Here is a 24,163-nt window from a genome sequence, read left to right on the forward strand (position 1 = left end):
CAGATTCTGTTTTAAACTCCTTAGCGCCATTGCCTCGTCCATCGGGCACTGGCACACTCCGCCACGCTTCGCTACTCAAAGAGGTTAAGAGAGCGAGCAGGAGGGGGAGTGTCTGGAGATAGGCAGCATAGGTAGACTCAGCGAGTCAACAGGGTCCCAGAGGTTCGATTTGAAGAAAAGACTCAGCGGGTCTGCAAAAGTGCACTGCAAAGTCAGCAGCCGTGAAAGGAGAATCACAGACAATAACAGCAGCAGCGTTCTCAGGGGCACACCAGACACTCATTTGTTTTAAAATCTCTTGTAAACCACGTAATCGTGAAACTTGTTTGGCATTCTTCTACCCCTTATGCTACTTAGCCACATCTCCATTTTCTCTTCCTCCCCTTCCACTCATAAAATGTGTCTCATCTTATAGATGTTTGTTCACTTACTTCACCTCTGTTAATGTCCGCTCTTTACAGCCACCACACGTAATCCCAATGATCCTCTTGCCTCTCATTCCTCAGACACCTCTCCTTTTACACACACTATTTCGATGTTCATTTATTTTATTTATTGAGCATGTTACTCACCTATACAACATAATGGTGTTTCCAGGCACCACAAGACAAGTGGGGATGGAACAAGGGGAGTAAATAACAGTGGCACAAATAGTAAATCTACAATTGTGGTCCTACTAGGCCTTGTGACATTCAGATGTACAAGAGAAGAGGGGGGATGGGGAAGTGAGGGGGGCAGCAAGGTATGCTCAAGTGCTGGTGGGAGCCTGGGAGGGAAGTGCAAGAGGAGCCTAGTGAGGGGGTCACTGGCTAAGTTCTGGGCGGTGGAATCCCAAGTGTGGGATGCTCAGCCACCAGGCCCGCAAGGGCAGTGCTGAGGGGGGAGGGGTGCTGATGTTGACTGGGTAGAGGGCCTGGTAACCGGTGAGATTCATGAAGGACCAGGCCACCAATCTCAGCGGCAGTGGAGTGATTAGCAGGGAAGGGAAAGAAGTAGAGGAAAGCAGAGTTTTGAGAAGTTTCCAGAACTTAAGAAGGTCTGGCTCAAGTCTGAGAAGGGCAAGGAGGCCATTTCAAAGAGAAGCACCAGCCACAGAGAGGGACTTGCCCCCCCAACTCCCTGCAAGGAGAAAAGCACTAGAGAAGCAGAGAGTTTGAGTTAGAGGAGCGGAGGGCTCCAGCAGAGAAGTATTTAGGAAGGGAAAGTTGGAGATTGCATGGTCCCAGGCCCCAGAAAGCCGTGTGGATGATGTAGAGGGTCTTATTTGAACCCCGCGGCCACCGGATACCTATTAGGGCTGTAGAGATACGGCCCCTGGGCTTGAGTCCAATGATACGTCTTGCAACCCTAATCTGGATTAGCTGAAGGGGGCGTAGGGAGAAAAGGGGAAGATTGAGGAAGAGGCGGTTGCAGTAGTTCAGCCTAGAGAGGACCAGTGCTCTGGAGACGTTGAGTTTATGGGGAAAGGTGCAGAAAGGGAGAATGCCTCCAAGGTGGTGAAGCTGGAAGTGGGCCTTCTTGGCAAAGTCCAAGATGTGAGGGGTGAAGGAGAGAGCAGAGTCAAAGATGACTCCAAGGTTTTTGGCCACACAGGACGAGAGTAAACGGTCCAAGGAGGGCGGCCAGAGAGTAGGAGTGGAAACAGGGCACAGGTGTCCCAATAAGAAGGATCTGTCTTACTGGCATTAAGAAAGATTGTTATCCGCACACCATGCCCGGATGGCAGTCAGACAATCGGGAATGCGAGGAGGAAGCAGAGGTAGTAGAGGGAAGTTTGAAGGAAAGTGGTGGGTCATCAGCACAGCACTGGAACTGAGGAGGAGGAGGAGGAGGAGATTGGGTGACCAAGAGGGGGCGAGATAAATATTGAAGAGCCACAGCTATAGGATAGAGCCCTGGGGACAGTGCAGGTAGAGAGTGAGGTGGTGATGAAAAAAGGACTTGGTTGCAACTCGGAAGAGCGGTTAGTGAGGAAAAGAGGTCAGCTAATCCAGTGTCCGGGCCGTGATGCCGAGGAGATCACATAGCCTTTTTAATAGGGTAGAATAGTTGACGTGTCAAAGGCAGAGGAGAGATCGCGGAGCATAAGAACAGCAGGAGTCTCTTCACGGGTGTTCTAGAGAGCAGTGTCCGTGCTTCGGGATGCCCAGCATCCAGATTGATGGTCATAAGGGCAACCAGCAAGTTCAGTATTAAGGAATAATTGGGGGAGTAACAACTTCTGATAGGGTCATAGTTATCTGGGCAGGAAGGGTCAGCAGCATACATATTTAGGAGAGGGTGCACAAGGGAGTGCTTGAGTGCTTGAGCGATAGCAGGAAAGAGCTGGTGACGAAGGAGTGGTTACAGAAGTCGTCAAGAGCCGGGGCACGAGGAGATGTCCTTAATGGTTCTAGAAGAGCAGGGGAGCACCTGTTTGGATGAGACTTTCATAGTAACTTTAGAGACCTCATCAGATGCTATGGGCAGGAGGGAGGAGAGTGCGGGGAAGAGAGTGCAGGGGGTGGAAGGAGGGGAGGCAGAGAAGTAGGAGCAGGAGTGGAGATGGGGTGGTGGAGAGCGAGGGAAAAATGTCTTGTGTTTTGGATGTGAAATGGAGGAGCGAGGTGGAGACTGCAGTTGGATTGGCCAAGTTCCTTGCAGATTTTGAAAAGTTCAGCCGTGTTGTTAGTGGCTCCAGAGATGCAGGCTTGGATGTGGTCGCTCTTCTTGGAGCAGATAGAAAAGCGATATTGCCTCTGGAGCAGGCGACAGGCCAGTTTGTCAGAGGGTGAACCTGAGGTCTGCCACTTCTATTCAGCAACTCTGCACTTAAGTTTCAGAGGCGCCAGATCAGAGTCATACCATGCATTGCACTTGGAGGCAGGCTTTAGGCAGATCCTTGTGAAAGAGATAATGATGTCAAGGGTGTTAAGAGATGGAGAGGTGATGGTTGGGCAAGGACAGAGGGAAAGGGAGACGCAGGGGTTAGAGGGGGGGATGAAACTGGAGGCAAAAGCAGGAACTGACAACCTCTTCATCGGTCAAATGACGGCACAGGAGGCTGCAGTGCGGAGGTGGCTTGGCCAGAGGGCTGAGGGGACCCAAGTGGGAGGAGAGGAGAGACTGGTTGGACCAGAAGAGGTAGGCAGTGACCAGGTTAGAGGTAGGGATGTTGCGAGAGATGAAGGCATCCAGAGTGTGTCCAGCTGAGTGGGTCAGACCAGAAGGAATAATAGTGAGATAGAGGGAGACGCAGGGGTCACAGAACCGTGAAGTGGCTGATTCAGGAGAAATCAAGGTGGATATTGAAGTCACCAGGAGTTTGGAGGTAGAGGTCAAGAGGGAGGAGGCGAGGTCAGCCCATTCAAAGAGGAAGGGAGAGATGGGGCCAGAAGGCCTGTAGATGGTAGATCTTCCACCTTAACAGCACTTCTAAAACATTGCATCACTTTCATGGGACTTAAAAACTTGCACACCCTTCCTGCTTTCTCTACCTCTTCTCACTTACAAAATCCCCTACTGCCACAGCTTCCATTATCTTTCCTCCTTTGTTAATACTACTTTGGAACATCCATCATGATATTCTTTGTTCTTTTTCTGCATTTACATCATTTTCTCGGCCACAAAACCTTCCCATACTATCCTAATACTTAATTTCTCATTCCCCCATGAAGGCGAGAATTTACTATTAGGTTCTCTACCTCTCATAAGCTGAAAAGGAGACACTCCTGCAGCACTGTGTGGTGTCACTCTCATACTCCACAACAAATCACCCACATTTTCCCTCCAATTGAGACCATTGGCCAAAGTCAGCTGTATACACTCAGTCAACACCTTATTTCAACCTCTCAACCATGCCGTTAGTTTCTCGGCGATATACTGATGAGCGTTTTTCAACGAAAACCCATTTGATGAGCAAATTCTCTAATCTCCTTGGAATCAAATTGTGGAACAAACACTCAAAACCTCCTTCGGTACACCTTCCTTTTTAAAAGTCTTTTCAAGAATTCAATAACCTTCCTTGACGTAACTGCCTACAACCGCCACGTCTGGCAAGCATGCGTTGTCTCAAACCTTCACATGGACCCAATATATCAATACCAAATTCCATCCATGGTCCCTTGGGTACCAGAATCGGCATCAACGGTAATGTTATGGTTACCATATTCTTACCACAATTACCCAAATGCACACTTTTTCTTATTAACTAAGCTCTGGATGACCTTCATGCGCCAACAGGACAATCTGTACTCATTGTTTCTGGAGGTACTATTCATGAACCTCGCAAAATCTAATTTTCTTCAATAGACAATCCATCCCTCACCAAATACTAGCCCATAAAACTTTCCTCCACACACTCTGTCAGGCCACCCCTTCATAATCGATTCCTTCACCATACTCAAACTATCCTCCCTAACCTGCATTTCCCATTCTTCTTCACTCAACACCATGGTGATTCCACACACTTGTTGCTCCACCTCTTAAATTTTCTCTCACTCCGCCATTCCTCAGCATCCAGGACAGAAAATCCGCTATAGAGTTCCTCCTATCCGGCAAATACTCAATCACACAACTGTACTCCATCAATCTCAAATTATCTCGCAACTCTTGGTGTGTCTCTGGTCATACCATTGACTCAACACTTCCACTATTGGTTTGTGATCGGCCCTTATCAAAACTTGTCAACCCAAACATATTGTCTGTAATGTTCTGCTCCAAAACAGCCAGCAACTAATATTCAATTAACAAATAACGTGTTTCCGTGTCAGTCACAGCTCTAGATGCAAACATCGCCATCTTCTCTTGGTCTCCATCTTTCTGAGATAACCCTGCACCCAAACCCTTGCAACTAGCATTCACTGTGATTATTAATTTCCTACGTGGAACAAAACATCCCAACAAAGGAGCTTCACATATAAATGTTTTCACTTTATCAACCCCACTCTTAGGATTGTCCTACCATTCAAATTTGACATCTTTTTTTTCATACGTTCCCTCAAAGGATGTGTGATATCAGCAAAACCTTCAATGAACTTGTTATAATATACAGCCAAACCTGAAACATTTACCTGGTCTCTGCGGGAGCGCCTGGACTCTCCGATGGCAAGCCCTTACCACTTGCCACCCCAAGCTTGTGTGTAAAGGATGACAGCTCACTGAGCTTAGGGAGGAAGAGATGGGGTTAATGGTACCCTCGGGTTGAGTGTGTGGTGCTGGTTGATGTGGTGTGCGCTGTGTTGGGATCTACACCTACAAACGAGATTAGACGTCAGGGTTTCTCTAACAGTTCCTTTCCCCTCCAGGGACTCTGTTACTCCCCGCCCCCGGGAAGGCTGGACTCCCCCGAGGGTGTGAAGGCGGTGAGGGAGCCAGTTGAGAGTCTAGGCCTGCTGTGACTGCCAGGTACGGTTGGCGCGCAGTAAGAGCGTGTGGCTCCTGTGGTTCCATTGTGGAGTCTTGCTAATAGTCTTTCTTGTGACTGCTTTCTGTCCTTCACCAGCTTTGAGCTGCTTTTTTTCTGTCATTTACCACCTGAGAGCCTCCTTTGCTGTCCCTTGCTCTGAGCTACTTGTGTTGCTGCTTTCTAAAGCTCTATCTGCGCGCAGCTGTAGCCTGCGCTTCTGTGTTCAGCTCTGGAGCCTTCTTTGTTGTCTCTTGCTTTGCGTGCTATTGCAGACTGCACTTCTGCTCCTTTCCTTTTCCTTTGTGCGCTGCTGTAACTTGCGTTTACTGGTATCATTGCCTGGGTAAGCTGCCTTGCCCGCGTGGGTCCTTAATGCCGTTTGTCTACTTGCTTTCTAGTGTGGGTGAAAACTCAGGATCTGGAGCAGTCCGGATGAAGATAAGTAAGTAGGTTTTACTTTCGTCTAACGCTGGGCGTGGGCTGCGGGAATTCGGGTCGGGGAGAGGAGCCTGCGGTAAGTGTTCCGCCGAATAGATCAGTGAAAACGCGAAGCGAGGGAGAGCTTTTTGGCTTGGTTTAAGTACACAAGACCTCCAGCAGAAGACTAGCGCGGAATGCTAGTTTGAAGGACATGGAACTTCCTGTGGCCATCTTAGAGAAACAGGAGGTTACAAAAAGGGCGGCCATCTTGGAATGGTTGCTAGGGTATAAACTGCAACACTGAAAATGTGGTATATTTGATTACATGTCCTTGTGGACTACAGTAAATTGGCAAGACCAACAGGAAGTGCCGAACACGCATGGTGGAACATCGCAGTTGCATTAAGAACAGAGTCATGACAGCACCAATGGTCAAACATTTTGTGCAAATGAAGCATACCCATGAAGACTTTAGATGGGTAATTTTGAAGAGGGTCTGTGGGAATGGAAAGGAAGAAATATATTGCAAATTGATGTTGTTTGAGCAAAGAATGATTTTCAAATGCCAGAGTCACATCATTGGTCTAAATGAAGAAATGGATTGGCAGTATGCATATGCCTGATCCTGGGGAATTAGGATGAATCAATATATTATACAACATATTTGACTCGGAGTCATCTCATCCAATCCCGTTCTGTGCATCAATCGGTTCTGCATCAGGGTGGACACTCTATATGCATTTATGTCGGTTACTGTAAAGACCAGAGGGGGTGTCTGTACTTCTGCTCGCTATATGGTAGAGGAGACACACAGAGGACCCCAGCAAATATTCTCTATAAGGTACCAATGGACGAACAATCAAGGCCTAGCTTCTCAGGAGGTGATGCAGCTGGTTCTTAAGTACAGTGTAGTCCCCAAGCCCCCACAAAGGAATGTCCACACACTATTAGTTAAAACACAGTCTTTATATAATTAATGTTCACGGTTATGTACAATATCACGATAACTCACTTTGTGCTCGGTTATCTACAATGGCAAATATACAGTTCCACGTGGTACCACTATTCGAGCTCATTAAAGTGCATCAACTGTACGGTTAAATGTCACAAATCAGTTTGTAAAGGAAAACCAACAATAGATCTAGGAGGAAAGCAAGATAATGAGAACAATAGGCAGAATACTGGCCTCTACCGTTAGACACAGTTCCGTGTGGAGATCCCCCACCTGGGCAACCTGTAGAATAAAGTTATATCACAAGCCCAGTCCATATATTGTTCACAAGAATCTTTCCAATAGTTCAGCAACCCCAAAGTCCCTGGTGGTGTAGAGTTCCTCGTCGAGAAATCAACGGCCCTTCTTGAGTGCACTCCCTTTAAGGCAGGAGCCATGGGTCGTCAAATGTCCGGCAATGAACACGGTGAACTACAGCAGTGAAGGGGGCATGGCTTGGCAGCCATGGACTAGGCTGCTCTCTGGGAGAGCTCCGTGGATCCGCACATCTATCCGACGAAGCGCTCTGATTTTCAGCTGAGAATCCAACGTGAAACTGACATTGATGCCTCATGAATACATGGTGCCCATGATGCACAAGGCCACACTCTGACGAAGATATGCAAAATTGTTGCTTTCTGCAAGCGTCCTGAGCTTGCAACAAAATGGCGGCTGCCCCGTAACAGAAGAAAGGACAAGCGACGGCTGAAACTGGAGCGGGGGATCGGCGAGGATAGTGCAGCTGGCACCCTTCGTGTGAAGTTGCGGGTGCGGAAGGAGGACGACGCGGTCCAGAACAGGGACGTCCGGGGACTCCATTGTCTCGAGTCACCAGCCCTGGTGAGCCTGAAGTCCGGTGGCCGCGGTGCGGGGTCCCGGTGCACCCGCACATGCACCGGAGCAAACTCCCTGCGCTCAGAGGCAAGGACAAGGCAAGGTGAGCCAGGAAACGGAGGGGCTGCAGGCCCGCAAGTAAACAGCAGAGACCTGAAGAGCAAAGGAGCTGAAGAGCTGGAGGGGTGGCAGTGAACCATAGAGGCTGCGGCAGACGTCCCGGGTGCCGGAGTGGGGTGAGGGCGTCCGCCCCGGGTGCCGGAGTGGGGTGAGGGCATCCGCAGCAGCAAGAGAGGATCCTGCAGGAAGGGAATATTGGTAGCAGCCGGGGCCGCGCGCCCCGGAACGAGGATGCCGGTGACGCGTTTACGGGCAGGACAAAGCCCACAGCATTAATGCGCTGGTGAAGCACGATCCCCGGAGGAGCACAGAGGAGCGCCATCATGGTGTCCCCCCCGAACTCTGGCAGCAAACGAACACTCCCAAAGCGGGAACGGATAGAGTAGATAGCTCGAGACAAGAGAGGGGGTCAGATATGCTGCATGAGGGGTGATAAGGCTATGGAAGCTGGAAAAAGGGGCAGACAACCCCCTACCTAAGGAAGGAAATAAAAATAAAAGTCCTAGCTGTGAATAAAGGCGGAAGGTGGAAGTACGCACCCCATAGCTAGCAGATGAGCACAAGGAACTGCCCACGAGATATGAAAACAAGCACCCACTGCCACGACAAAGGGCAAATAGGGGTCCGCTGATGACAGACAGTGACCATGTCAGGGCATTGGAGGCCCCGCCAAACCATAGCAGGCTGTCAAGGCCACTGCTTAAACTGTATCATACTGGCATGCTGACACCCTATCCCAGCGAGCAAGTCCAATTGCAGGATCATTAACCAAAATGCGTTATAGTGCAAAACGCACACGGCAGGCGCAAGGGGCCGTCCCGAGAGCGCTGGGTGGAGGCTCCAAAGCCGGACCAGGGCAGTCACAAGATACATACCGAACGATTAAACAGTAAGTGAATGGATCAAGAGCTGCAGACTCCCCACGTGGCGGGCTAGAGCATCAAGCACTAATGCACACGACGGACAGTGTTATAGGAAGCCCGCAGCAACGAAGAAGAGGCTGAGGGGCAGCACGTGAACCCAAACACCGCCGAGCAAATGTGTCCTGGCGCAAAGCCCGGGCGGGGCAATGTCTTCAAAAGGAGGCAAAGCTGAGAGCAAGCAGTCTACAATGGACATATTCGCCAAGTCGCAGTAGTCTCCAGCTGCCCCGGCACAAGCCATGGCAACTACACCTGCAGATGCAGCACCGCCGAGAGATAACCACGTGATCCTCGCACCCATCACGGAACTAAAAACCTCATGGGGGATAGCGATGGCGGATCTGAAAGCTGCACTGGAAACCCAAGATCGACGCAGTGGGGATAGAGGTCAATATGTAGAGACAGGACGTGAGAGCGCTTGCAGAGAGGACAAGTGGCCTAGAGAGCGCTGTGAAAGCAACACGGACACTGGCACAAATAATGCTAGTGAAGTCCACATACTAAAACAACAACAGGTGTCCAACCTGGAGAACCGAGCAGAGGAAGCCGAAGGACGAGCGAGACGTAACATACGCGTGGTCGGCCTGCCAGAGGGAGAAGAAGGCCAGGACCCCACGAACTATGTGGAGAACATGATTATCCAGGAACTAGGAGCTAGCAAGCTCTCCCAAGGGTTCGCAATTGAACGCGAACACAGGACCATGATGAGAAGACCGTACCCTGGAGCCCCCCCCCCGTCCTGTGCAATCATAGCGAAGATCCTGAACTACAGGGATAGGGAGAAGATTTTGGAGTTCTTTCGGAAAGGAGGGACGATAACAAGGGCATCAGCGACCATCACGGCATACCCTGATTACACTATGCTGGTGCAGAGACAGCGCTATAGCTATGTGGCGATATAAAGAAGACTGCGCACAGCCGGATTCAAATACATGCTCTTGTATCCGCAAAGCTCAAGATTTTACACAAAGGCAAAGCACACTTCAACACCCTGGAAGACGTGGCAAACTGGTTGACGCGCATGACTGCCCGGAGCGGGAAGAGGAGCAGGACCGAGATGAACACGATAAGTGATTAAATGCCATGCAAGATACAGTGAGGGATGTGGGAGTCCGGGGCAGAGACAGAATAAAGGGATAACAATGGACTCCGCTAGAAAGGATAGCAATGAGGGATTGTAACATGCAACACTTGGACTTATTGGAATGGAATATGAATTGCGTAAAGTTAAATGGGTAGCTATAAGCGCGCTTAGCATGATGATTAAAGTAGGAGCTACAAGATGGAGACAACCTACTCCTGGCGGATAGAGTAGTAAGAGCGCACTAGGGCGATAGCTCCCTGCTGTGCCTGGAGTACGGGCAATTGCCGGAAAAGGGCTAGATGTGGGGGTGCCCGAGATCCAGGGATGGAGCTGGGCAACAGTTGGGAGGGGGGAGGAACAGTAGTGGGTTGGAGACTATGTTGGGGCAAGGGAGGGAGGGGTGCTGGGGAAGTTGAATGGGTAATGGTAAAGGGTAGTTTAAGTTGGGGAAAGAGCTTACAAACGCGAGCATTAGCGCCTAAAGAAGAAGGTAGTAAGAGGCAAAGGGGGGGGGGGCGGGAAGTGGCTGGAAAATGGGGGACCTCAAGGTAATTACTTGGAATGTCAGGGGGCTGAATAGCTACCTAAAAAGGAATAAGATCATGATGTATCTGAGAAAGCAAAACAAGATATAGCCCTAATACAGGAGACCCACCTCACAAAAGATAAACTAGAGATGGTCCAGAAAAAGTGGAGAGGGACCCTTGTTGGAGCAACACATTAGTCCTATGCTAGAGGGGTGATCACCTGGGTGGCACCGCATGTCCCATTTCAGTTGCTACAATCTACAGCGGAAGCAGACGGGAGGATGGTGATACTGAGGGTGCTGCTGGAAAATAAATAAGTATGTATTGTTAACACTTGTGCCCCCAATCAAGATACTGTAACATATTTTAGGGCCCTATATAAGAAATTGTCCATTGTTTTGTTTATTTATTTATTGTGCGCACCGGACCCAGAGGTATCAGGGCGCAGGTGAAAAGAGAACTTACAGCTTAGTTACAGATGTTACGGAGCAAAGGTAAAAACTGTTTCCTCGGCGTTACAGGAGGAGGGTAAAACAGTATAGTACATGTATAGAGGCGTGCATATGTAGACAACATGTCATAATTAACAAATATTTACATATTAGCAAATCTATATCAAAAATACATTACAGGCAGGGCTAAGTTAGTGCAGTAGGAGAGTGTAGGTTACATATCTTTCTCTATGAGCCATTGAATTATGTTCTTTCTGAATTTGATAAACGTTTGGTCAGATCTGAGTGTGTGGGGTAAGGAGTTCCACAGTTGTGCTGCCCTAACTGGGAAGCTGGACCCTCGAATGGTGGACAGTTTAAATCTTGGCACTTGAAGACAATTGGGGTTGGCTATTCTTGGCGGTCTGATGAAGTTTCTGATAAATCGTTCCGTTAGGTAACGAGGGGCTTTGTTATTTAAGCATTTTTGGATGAGGGAAGTCGATTTGAGATCCTTTTTTTCTAGAGTGGCGAGCCATTTGTGTTTCCTTCTTATTTCAGATGTGTACTCTTCTAGGGATGCTTAAGGCAGCCCTAAGAGCCTTATTTTGGAGCACTTGTATTCTGTTGATAGTTTGTTTGTTTGCCCCTATGTAGAGAGCATTACAATAATCATGTTTTGATAGGATGAGGGCTCTAGATAGGATTAAGCAGCTGTCAACTGACAGGAATTGTTTTCCGGCTCGTATTAATTTACATGTGTAGGACGTAGAGGAAGCCAGCGAATTTACCCGTTTGGTAAAAGATAAGTTTGAGTCGAGGTAAAAACCTAAGGTTTTTACATCTCTGGCGATCATGATAGTATTCCTATCAATAATGAACGCCGAGTAGTTAAGGTTGAGTTTTGAGATGCGATCTGCGGTACCCAGGATGATGAGCTCTGTTTTGTCATCGTTCAGATACAGGCCATGGTTGGCCATCCATGCCTGAACAATGCTATAAACTCTGTTCACCATAGCCAGATCTTCCCCATAATCCCCAGTAAGTGGTAGGAGAATCTGGGTATCGCCTGCGTAGTTGGTGTAGGCGATACCCAGATTGTCAAGATCATCAAAGAGTGGCTTGGTGAAGATATTGTAGAGTGATGGCGAGACGCATGATCCCTGGGGCACTCCACAATAGGTATCGGGTCTGCTGCGGCCGATGGGGAGAAGACCCTCATGGTCCTGTCACTAAGGAAAGACTGTATCCAGACTATGGCTTCCTTTGAGAAGTGGGCTGCTGAGTCCAAGTGACTACACAGGACTTTATGGTCCACCAAGTCAAAAGCAGCTGATGGGTCTACTAGGAGAAGTGCTAATTTTCCCTCGTCTCTTAATGAATCTATTTGGGCCTTTAAATCGATAAGGGCTGTCTCTATGCCATGTGGTCGGAAACCAGATTGGCGAGCGCCTAAGAGTAGGTTCACCTCAAGGAAGTTTTGAATTTGGGTGTATGCTACCTTATCTAAGATTTTTAGGAGAAATGGCACCGTGGTGATGGGCCTGTAGTTGGTGGCTATGTTATGGTCCAGTGTTTGTTTTTTCAGAAGGAGGCATTGATGAGTTTGGTGATGAAAGGGGCTAGATCTCTAGCAGCGTCCTTGATCAGTTGTGCTGGGCATTGGTCACCTTTGCAATTGGAAGGTTTAAGCGCAAGAATCGTTTTCTCTACCTCAATAACTGAGATCTTCGATCCCATTGATCTAAACGGGACAGTGATCTGGGAGGGGGCGGGGAGACTTGTACATTGTACCCAAAAGTGGATAGATCAGATAACAGACAAGACAGACCTACCCCTGCCACTAGAGCCCTGCAGACCCTGTTAACAGAGTTTCGGCTAGAGGATGTATGGAGGGCACATCACCCACAAGAGAGGCAATATTCAAACTATTCGGCCCCACAGAACCTGTACACAAGGCTAGATTATATGTTTGTGACGCAGGAGGTAATAGCAGAAACAACATTAGTAGAATACAAGGCGAAGGTCCTATCGGACACCACACCGCTGGTCCTTATATGGCAATACCGTCCTTGCAAAGCCAGCATTCCAACCTGGCGACTAAGCGCTGAAGGACATAATGTTCAGGGAGGACCTGCGAGAGGAGATTGTACATTACTTTGAGGAAAACATTTGGAGCATAGAATTGACCGGTACCCTATGGGAAGCCTTTAAAGTGGTGGTAAGAGGGATTGCAATGGCCAAATCCAAAGGTTTGCAAGGAGGTATACTGATGGCACTAAAGGAAGCCGAAAACAAACTAGAGATAGCTCAGAGTAGGGGGGGATACACGGAGGAGGATGCTAGACTTATAAACCAACTGCAACAAGAATGTGCAGAACATTGGGATAGACTATGCAATCTGAATTACAGGAAATATGTAGAAAGGCAACACGCGGGTGGAGATAAACCAGGAAGGATTCTGGCATGGTTGTATAAAAGAGATCCCTAGAACCACGGGGGGTAATTGGTTGACACCCAAGAGGGGGTAAATCGAGAATTCCTAAACTATTATCGCACAGTGTATGAAGATAGGGACGGTAGTGATGCTAGGGAGATAAAGGATATGCTGGAAGACATAGGCCTGCCACGAATAAGTGTGGCAGAGCGAGAGGACCTAGATGCTCCAATCACCTTAGAAGAATTGGAGGAGGTGGTAACAGAACTACCCACCAGTAAGACTCCAGAGGCTGATGGACTCCCCAGCAAATTTTATAAAACATATAGAAAAGAGATGCTCCCCCTGATGTTAGACATGCTAAACGAGGCGTATGAGAAAGGACGGCTAGCAGAATCCCTAAGAGAAGCGATTATCATCCCACTCCCCAAACCCAATAAGCCAGGTATGATTGCGGATCATTCAGACCATTGTCAATGTTAAATCAGGATAGCAAAATCCTTACGGCAGTGCTGGCAAACAGAATGAAATGCATCATAGAAACGCCAGTACACCCGGATCAAACAGGCTACGTACTGTATAGGGGCATATCCGAAAACCTTCGGAGACTTCACTGGGTTATAGAGCTCACAAAAAAAGACTGAGGGCGGGGTGGGAGATCGCAATAGTCTCACTAGATGCAATAAAAGCTTTTGACTAGGTAAAATGGCCCTGGCTGATGGGAGCCTTAGCAGGCTATGGGATTGGGCCGGGGTACCTTAAATGGGTCAAACTGCTATATAGCACACTGCTAGCCAGGGTGAAGACTGGAGCGATTATCTTTGAAAGGTGGCAACTGGGCAGGGGTACCAGACAGGGGGGGTCCATGGTCCCTGATGCTATACATTCTAGCGCTGGAACCTTTGGCAATATATCCGAGACAATATGAAGGCATAGGGATTAGAACGAAAAGAGCCGCACTTAAATTTCCCTATACGCAGATGATATGTTGCTGTACATAAAATACCCCAAAGAGAATCTCCAATACATCCTGGAAGTGATGGAGCGGTTCACGACGTTGTCCGGAATAGCAATAAATCCCCAAAAATCATGTATTTTCCCGCTGGGGAGATACGTCAGGGTTCCACAAAAACAGTTACCGATTCTGCAGATACCATGGGTAACACAAACGTTTAGATATCTGGGAATAGATATTTACCATATGGTGGAAGCAGAACACCATCATAATACGGAAAAAGCGATAAAGCGTATCGAGAATAGCAAGAGATTTTGGTCCAAACTCACTTTGGCAATGATGGGTAGAGGGGCGCTACTGAAGATGGTCGTACTTCCGAGGTTATTGCACTTCTTCGGGAATACCCCATATCTAATACCAAAGCGATTTTTCATTAAGCTACATAGCATGTGCAGGGATTTCCTATGGCACGGGACTAAGCATAGCTACAGAACGCACACGGTACGGGCGCATAAAACGGCCAAATTATGAGATCTACTATGTAGCTAGCCAACTACAATATGTGGTAAAATGGATTGGAGGACCCAAACTCTGAATCGAGACTGTTAATAGTAGAATGCGCCCCATACATTTTGAAAGATAGGATATGGCTGCCCAAGGCAGAAACCGAAAAGCTCTAAAAAATGTTGCCATTGGGATTGCAGATATGGCACAAAGCCTGTCAGGCCATGGAGAACCCAGCCCCGTGTTCCCCACAGGTGCCGCTAGTTGCACTGATGAGGAGATGAACAGCTATTAAAGATGATCAGGAGGTACTGGGAAGCGGTAGGAATTGTAACAATGGAAGCTATATGGCAAGATGAAGAGATTAAAGGATTTGGGGAGCTGGTAGAGGAAACAGGATTACACGAAGGGCAATAGCTAACATACAACAGAATATTACAGTGGATAAGAGATACATGGTCGGAAGCCGTACTAGAAGAACAACCTGATGCCGCAATAGGAACCATATATGACATAGCGGAAGGGGGGCACAAGATCTCCAGAATATACGAGCTATTGATGTCCATAGTGCGAAGGAAGTGATACAATTGAGAATTGACTGGGAGGAGGATGCTGGGATACCTATGAGCGATGGGATGTGGGAACGAGCACAGAGGTATCACAAGAAAGTATCTAGGAATGCGAGGCTATAACAAATACAGCTGTAGATATCCCACAGAGCGTACATGACACCCCAGAGGATAGCCAAGTTAAAAAATGCCGGCTTAGAAGGAAGGGAATCAAGATAGAGGTTGAATCAGTATGGGCATGTATGGTTGACGGATTCCCCAGGCCGCGTAAATTAAAACATGTAAGCAAATTAAAGGATTTGACATACATACTTGCTAAGCGCAGAATAGCCATGGCGTGGAAGGGATGTAACAGGCCCAGGATAGAAGTCTGGTGGAATGACCTCCAGAAATGGATCGAAGCAGAGACGGCTGTATGGCAAGAAGCGGGTGGCAAAGGGGAAGAGGAAGAAGCAGGAACCCTGACAGCCTGGAGTTAGTTAGTAGCTGCACTAGATTGGTCTTGTAGACGGGAATCAGATGAAGATATGCAAAGTGAATCCCTTGGGCAAGAGGAAGATGCGTAAGTCGAAGCGAAGTAGGCTCGAAAGGGAGGGTGGGGGAGAGGGGAAAAGGGAAAGCAGTAGACATTAAAGAAGACGTGTACATTTCTGCAAAGTTGGGTTGTGCGTTGTTTGAATATAATAAAATTGTTAAAAAATAAAAAAAATGTAAAAAACGACGGCGGTGAAGTGGCAGCTTCGTTCCTAGCGGTGCTCGTCGACAGGGGGGGGGAGCATAAACGTCCTGCAAGGAAGAGGCGTGCGGGGCACCTCGATGTCGATAGTTCTGGACCGCAAAGAGTGAAGAACTGTGGCCCTGCAAGGGCGTCGAGTCGTCAGCATCTCTGTGGTCTTTGGGTGGCGGATGCTCCTCGGTGCGTCGACGGCCTAGCCTTCTCCGGCAGGCTAAGGCGGACCGCGGCGCAGACGAGCGCGTCCATGAATCGAAAGTTCTTAGGCAACGGGAGCGCAGCGGCTCCGGTCGGCGACGGCGATAGTCGACGGTGGCGGACAACAGTCCGGGCGCTTCTCTTTGGGATTCCGCGGCAGTCCCCGTCTCCGGTCGGCAGCCTGTCGTAGGTCTGTCTACCAGGGAGCTTTGGCAAGGATCAGCTGGTGCACGATGGTCCTCTCTGGGTCAGTCCTTGGAGACACAGCAGCTTTCAGATTGATGAAGTAGAGCAACAGCAAGACATCTCTTCCAGCAGGCCTTCAAGGTTAAGCTTCAGTTTCAACTCCATTTTCTCTTCAGCTTCTGAACACGAATTCTAGCAGTGAGAGACCCCCAGATATACTAATTGATCTCCCATTTATTCTGCTGGGTCACACTCAGGCAACCAATCGGTTAGAAGGGCATTCATGCAGGCAGGCATACAATCAGGTGAATAGTGCATTCAGGCCATTCACTTCTCTCCAGACACTCGCAACAATTTATGTGCATTGGGACAAGTACCCAGCCATTCAACACTCCACACTGCATTCATGCCGGTTTCGGGCAGGGCTGTCTCAGTCATTGTGTCAAACACCAGATACTAGACATCCACAACACAGAATGCGTATTTGTCACACTCCATTCACCCACGTCCCACCCACAGGGTGTACCCACAACATACAGTCACTAGGAAGGCTCCAGCCAGTCTTGCCTGGACTTCACAACAACACCATATATGGAACTTCCACCCAACAGCCAGTAAGGAAGAAGGGACAGAGTCCCAGGACTTTGGGAAAACAAGGTAACAGGCAATAGAAAGCAAGAGGCCACAGGGGCCATCTCGTTTCCTAGCAGGAATCAACTGATTCCAAGGGCAGGCCTGGGTATCCCAAAAATGGAGGAAAGTCAGAGCACCTGTCAAATTCAGCATGGAGTGCCACTAGCCCATGCCCTGCTCTGTGGGCCACACACAGGTGCCTAAAAACATACACTAGGGACACAGGGTTGTACCCCCACCCATGGGTGCCATAAGGGTATCCCATGGGTCTGTACAACAAACCAAAAGAGAGCTGCAGTGCCAGGAGTCCCACATCTCCTGCACGGAAAACATGACAGAACACACAATAAAAGGCAGTAAAGGACAAGGATACGGAGGCCCTGTCCCTTCCAGCATCACAGTTACCACCATAAGGACAGTTGTTTGGGTGTAGATCTACATGCAAAAAATATGTCTTACCATTTTTTGGAACCATATTAGATCACTGCCAATGTTATTGTGACAATTCCTTCTTTCCGTGTAAATTCTTACATCATCGGGACAACTGTTTGGGTGTGGATATACATGCAAAAAATATGTCTTACTATTTTGTGGAATCATTATATTAGATCATTTCCAATGTAATTTTGACAACTCCTTTCCGTGTAAAATCTACATTCGCTCTTCATGTTGCTTTCTCAGGTTGAGAGTCAGGGAGTCATTGTTTTTAAATGAACTTCTATACAACAACATACAACATGCAATCCAGTACCCATTCTAAATTTAGCATGTAAGGCATTGTCCGTTCAAAATATACCTTTGGCATTTGCTTGTAGTAGGGGTGAGCCTGCAGTGGTTATGTCTGTTTTCCATCTCTATGCCGGACTCGGGGGCCCCAGTGTACATATTAATCCACTGGTTCGATATATTCTTGCGTTATCAGGTAATCTGCACATGACTTTCGGGCTCAATCAATCGTGCCAGTTTAGAAATGTGGCCGTCTCAGCACACTGATACACATAGAACTACTTGTGACACGAGGCCTGTGTAACGCTTCAGTCCTCTTTCTATGCCGATGGAAGTTGTTTATGTGATACTAGCGGAACGCGGCAGTACAACATTAGCGTTCGTTGTGGAGGTTCCATGCGGTTTAGCCTCGCCCGTGTAGACACATGTGGGCTCCAAAATAGAAGGTATGTAGCGAAGACGCTGCGGTTCTCATGGTGTAGCGTTATGTTTAGCTGATAACACTGTACTTTACACGTGTCAGTAATGGAGCTGTATACATATTTTTTAACCCTCAGTTGGACATCAAGTTGGAAGTGTGCCATTATGTGCGACCGCAGTGCAGCGGATAGGACTATTGTTGCGAGTCCATTGGGCATCAGAAGCAGGATATGAGGTATGCTAATCGCACTAGTGGCGAGTGATGGTGTGTGTTGTAATCTCAAGTTAAAAGGTGCATTTTATGGTGATGGGATACGATCCGCTATAGATGCATTACCCATTTGACAGACAACTTTCCATGTTGTTCTGTGTTTGGTTGCAGTTCTATTTGGACCTTTAGCTACTTATGAGCAGTGAAGAAATGGAAAAGAGACTTGATACATGAAGTCTATAGCTATTTTTGGTGCATTGGGACACTAGCACTACGAATATCACATTCAGAGGTATGTAGTTTTTGAGAATATTTAGGCAGGGTTGACGTTAACCTGTGGACCTAATCCAGTGCATTACATTTAGGGGTAAATGGACGTGATTGTATAGCTATGGTTTGAGCTTGTGTTGACTATATGAGGTAGTTGATGGTGGTGTATGGTGACTGCCCCGGTCTTCCTTGTTTCTCCAGGTTTATCTTCTGGTTAAATTTGCAATCTTTCATGTGGCCCTGGATTGCATGGTGGTCATCAAGATAAATTGTGTTTTCCCCTGAAGAAAGTTCATGCAGTTGTAGCTAAGAAGAACTGAAACAGGTCAGGGTTTGTTTGTGTTTGAGCTATAAAGCCAGAGAGTGTAGTAGGTGTCGAAGTCATTTGTGCATTTTTCAATTGTTAAGTGTGTTTAAATGTATGTGATGTTAGTGATTAGGTTCATTTTATATCTACCATGAGTGTTTTATTTTGGGTCATGTTCATTTAGAACATGTTTATGAGTTTTTTACCTTTTGTAAACCAAATAAAAAATGTCCAGTATTGTGTATAAAATGTATGTACTTAGTCTATTTTTTCAGGACTATAAGGTACAGGGAGGTTATGCACCAGGCTATTGGTATAGATCAGCGAACCTGAAAAAATAAAAAAATGTATTCTTGTCACTTTCTCCTTTGTATACAACTACTGCTAGGGTATAAAGCATGCCTGAACTTCCTAGGTCACTGTTGGATGAGAGCGCCAACAGTGCATCAGTGCAGTCCAACCTTCCCTTCCCAGTAGGGGTTGCGCCTGGCATGAGGTCCTTGGACCCAGCATGGCCTGTGATCATGACAAAATCAAAAAAAAAAAAAAAGAGCGCAACTCCTTGTTGCTTGGATAGGTGCTTTCTCAATCGCTACTGAGGAATGACGTTTCCTCTGACCACCAACCACGGTGATACGCTCAAGCTTAAAGTCATTTAGAGACTTTTTTCATAGTGCTTCATGGTGTATTTTTCCACTTCTAAGCACCGTAGAGACATGTGCATTACCGAATTCAGGAGGATGAAGTGTAGAATCAGTGATGATTTTTTAAACTTTTATTTATGAAATATCAATGCATCCAGCTTCGACGACAATAAGAGTTTGAATCATACAATCAATTTCAGGAGTTAGTCGGGCTCTAAGATTAACAGTAAAAGGACCATCTTTGAGGCAATCATAAAATCGAAACCCCGATTTCAAGGGTTTATCTTAGACACCAATTTCCCCAAACCAAGTGGGCCTACTCCGTGACTGCATCAGCTAGGTCGCTCAGCAGTTGTTGAAATGGTGCCCAAATGCCTTTGGCCACTGATGAGAGGGCACAAGCGTTTGATAAACTGACTCCACATCATAGCTCCAGGTTAAGTCTCTCAGCCACTTACACGTCATGCAAGGTATATTAGAACTGCAATTCAACATGCAACGTTTAGCAATGATCATAAACGGAGAGTAAATCTATCAGCGACTCCAGGGAGCCCCCTTAATCTTTCAAACAGGCAACACAGGAGTTTTAGTGGGATATCCCTATACATCATTCTCGATATCATAAGGAGGAGAGATCTCCAGAAAGCTTTTTTAATCACAGGACATGTCCACATTAGGTGGATGAAGTCAGGGTTATATAGGCTTGATGAAATCCGTGAGGATTTAAATCATGAGTTATGAAGGATTGGCAAGTAGCCTATCCTAGTATGAAAATTATACCAGCGTTTATCTGCAACATTTGATTTGATGCAGAACTAGGATTTTAAAAACTATGCACCAGCATTCATGCCAATGGAGATTTGACATAATTTGGGGTTTGTACTTAGCCCAGGCTGTCCCCCCCACCTCCAGGCATTCAATGATTGCACTACCTATGTACAACCACAGTCCTTAATACCATTTTAAAATTGATGAGATTCAAACTATTTATTTAAAAATACATACACTGGATGTTCGCACAGATACAAGTTAGTTTCCTGAGGCCGTTTAAACAGCAATTTCGTGGGAAATTTTCGAGCAAAAGAACAACATTTTTGATGAACAGGTACAAAAGTGCCTTTAGAAAGTGTGAAATGAAAATGCAGAGGATTTTCTTAGTGTTTACAAGAAACCTTCCCTGGTAAGAAGATGAATTTTGCACATGGCTTAATGATTCGAAGCAGATCAAAAATATGGTTTTGGACCCCTACCGCCCTCATTTCATTCACTTGACAGGTATCTTAGTGGACTAGACCGCACATGATTTTTCAGTTGCAGCTCAGAGTAAGAAGTTAACAGGAGCTAAACATAGCTTTACCAAGACAGACTGGGACCGACACGCATCTCAGCGGGTTCACAATCATTTCGACCAAGAACGCTTCAATTAGTGGCAGTTTTACGAACCCATTTCAACGAAAATAAAACTAAACCAAATTAGACTAATGGTTTCCAGACGAGATGCGAGTTATAAAAGGAGGTTCCATGAATGTTCAGTGGAAAAGAGAAAAAAAAACAGATCGAAAAGAAAGATGGAAATAAAAGAATGTAAATTGGGCAGCAGAGGAATGGAGGGGGGAAAAAATGGGAGAGGGCAGTGGCAACCACCCAGTAAAAAAGAAAAACAAAAAGGCAAAGAAAATCAAAAAAGGAACATTTTCTTTATTATTTTTAGAAATCACAAATCGGACATTGAACGAGTTGGAACTCGATCCAGTTCTTCCACATCCCGTCATTATGGTGTTCTGTCCCACAAAGCCCTGACAAATTAACAACCCTTATTCGGAAGCCTCCTGGTGTCAAAATATATTCCATCACTCATACATAGGACTTTCCGAAATACGCATCCACCTTTGAGACAAACATGTTTGAGGCTTTAACAAGTCTCTTCCCAAGGCTTTCTTACCTCCCACATGTAAATGCTGTCTGCGATACCTGCTGCAAGGTAGAGGCCATTTGGAGAAGCTGCTAGACAGGTCACTGGCCCGGGGCAGACTATCTTGTGCTGCAACTGGTCCTGCAAAAAAAACAATACGGACATGATCACACACACATTACTAATTTCTCCAGCCCACCAGAAGAGCTTGAGCTACCCCAACCCAAAAAATGATTTAAAAAAAGGTGGCCAATCATCCTAGTACCCGCCAAGCATTTGATGCTACACCTCAGCCGGTCAAATGCAACTCCATCCCCACATGGAAAAAAGAAAAATGTTGACTACCCAATTCCTCTAAATGGAAGAACAGCTGCATCTCCGGGTGCTACAGCCGCAGCACCAGATGCGGGACGTGGACAAGAACTGTACTAATTTGGTGAACGCTACTTTGAATTTAGACACATTAGAACTGTACTGATTTGACGTCCACTGCTTTTGAATTTAGCCACACTAGAATTGTACCGATTTGGGTAACGCTGCTTCTGAATTCAGACACACTAGAATCGTACAGAATTCGCCAATGCCGCTCCTTTAGAATTTAGCCTCACTAGAATTGTACTGAGTTGGCATAGGCTACTTATTTTATCCACACGAGAATTGTACTGAATTGGAGTCCGTTGACTTGAGTTTAAATCACACTAGAACTACACTGCAGCTTTTGAATTCAGCCACACTAAAATTGTACTACTCAACAGCAAGAGATTGCACGAAACCAACTAATCACCCCCTTCTCTTGTCCTCACACCTCTTACATACTACGGAAACATAGAGGGCTAATATATAACACACTACAAAAACATGCAAACCTCACACCCCTCTCCAATCATACTACAAATCCAATACCTGCAGACAACAAACAACTCAGACACTGGACGCCACCCTTACGGACGCAAGTCCAGTGTACATAAAGCACACGCAGAAAGCTCACATGCGCAGATGCCAGTTTCTCCTGATTCTGCATGCATCAACAGAGTATCACAAACTCTACACTATCCCTCTCTCGCTCACTAACCAACCCTACCAATTTTTCTTACAGAGCCAAGTGAGTGCAGGGAAACCATGCAAAAGGAAGCAGCACATGATATAAATCAACAGAACGTAAGAGGTTTCCACCATGGTCAGCATCCAAGGCTCATATTTTCTGCAACCTTGTCATCAAAAGAAGTTATACAACTTGCATAGCACGGTCATTGTCACAATACTCCCTGTACAGCGCCCTACACCACATCACCCAATAACCACTAAACCTGGATTAGTTAACTATCCATATCATAAATACCCTATACATCCCTTGCCTTCATATGTAATGCCATCTACACATCTGCCCTCCCTGTACCAGACTCTCCGTGCACATGCGAAGCCCTCTAAACAGGAAGCACTTCGTCCTGCACAATACTATTTATTTATTGGTGTTTTACTTGGGATCAAACGTATGACTAGTTCATTGCCCCAAGCTATCTTTGAGGGCAAGCCCCTCCACAAACTACTTAACCAAGTACCAAATGCACCTGTAAACATTGGTCACCGCAAGATTCCATGCTTTCTCTCCACAAGTATCCTTAAATTATCCAGTACACTGCATACTTCAGATAAGATGTTGGAGATGTATTTTACTCCCTATTTTTAAACTGAGATAGAATGTGTTTTAAGGGAGTAAAACTTTTCTCCTTTGCAAGAGAGTAAAAAAAAAAAGAAGTGGCATTCAGCAGACATGTGCAAAAGGTTAAAACTGTATGGAAATCTTTATCATGCAGTAGCAGTCAAAGTTGTAACAGAAAAGCAGGTTTCTCACAACAGATACAGCACAGGGTGCAGTAGCATAAGCACTCTCTCAGAAATGGAAGAGATGAGTGATCACCAACCCCGAGCTTCCCTTGCATGCAATGAAGGTGTACAACAGCAGCAAAATCATTTTACTGCATCACTCACATAGAACAGGTCAACTTGAGCAGGAGCAGTGTAGCATTCCATCAAACAGGAAAGGCGAGTAAGGGCAACAGCAATGTAAACTTCATCATGTCAATTGAATCAGTGCAAAGTAAAGCGTACAGAATAGATAAGTGGGTCTCCGCTGTGGAATCTCCCCTCAAACATAACAGGTAGTATAAGCTGGAGGAGTGCACAGTTCCCTCCTAATATAGGTACGGCATGGAAGTCAGTAGATCATGCCTGCCTCAACTACAATAGAAACGTTGCAGGTCTTAATACACGATTGCCACACAAGACAGATAAATCGTGGGTCACAGCATTATAAATTCCACTTGCATAGAGGAGAAACTGCATGGGATGGGGCATTGCAAGTACCCCCATACTGAACAGGTAAATGAAGGGCCTCAGCAATGCAAGCTCCACTGGCAAGCTACACTGGCATAGAACAGGAAGAGCATATGATATGATGTGTCATTTATAACGCACCTATACTCAAGTGTTTCAAGGCACGACAAGACAGGCAAGACGGAGGGAGGACAAGACAACGATCTTACTAGGCCTTGTGTCATTCGGATTGTGCAAGTACGACAGAGCAAAAGTGCAGAGGGGAAGTGCCGGGGAGACGGAAGTGGGTAGTGCATCAGGGCAGCAACTGCTCTGAATAAGTGCAGCCAGTGCAAGGAGGCAGGGGACTGTAGTGCACAGTAGACCCAGAGGCATGTCAGTGGAGACTGATCATGGAGGAGCCTGGGA

General features: G+C 46.7%; 1 protein-coding gene across 1 annotated transcript in view; it reads right to left on the reverse strand.

Annotated features, from left to right (window-relative positions):
* Window positions 1–24,163, reverse strand: part of WDR18 (WD repeat domain 18) — a 487,280-nt gene that overhangs the window by 370,125 nt on the left and 92,992 nt on the right. The window contains exon 2 of the mRNA XM_069647517.1: window positions 21,452–21,562. Within this exon, the coding sequence (XP_069503618.1) occupies window positions 21,452–21,562 (111 nt within the window). The remainder of the gene's footprint in view (window positions 1–21,451; window positions 21,563–24,163) is intronic.

This window comes from Ambystoma mexicanum, chromosome 1p, assembly GCF_040938575.1.
Source record: "Ambystoma mexicanum isolate Mex_15411 chromosome 1p, UKY_AmexF1_1, whole genome shotgun sequence".
Taxonomy (NCBI): Eukaryota; Metazoa; Chordata; class Amphibia; order Caudata; family Ambystomatidae; genus Ambystoma; species Ambystoma mexicanum.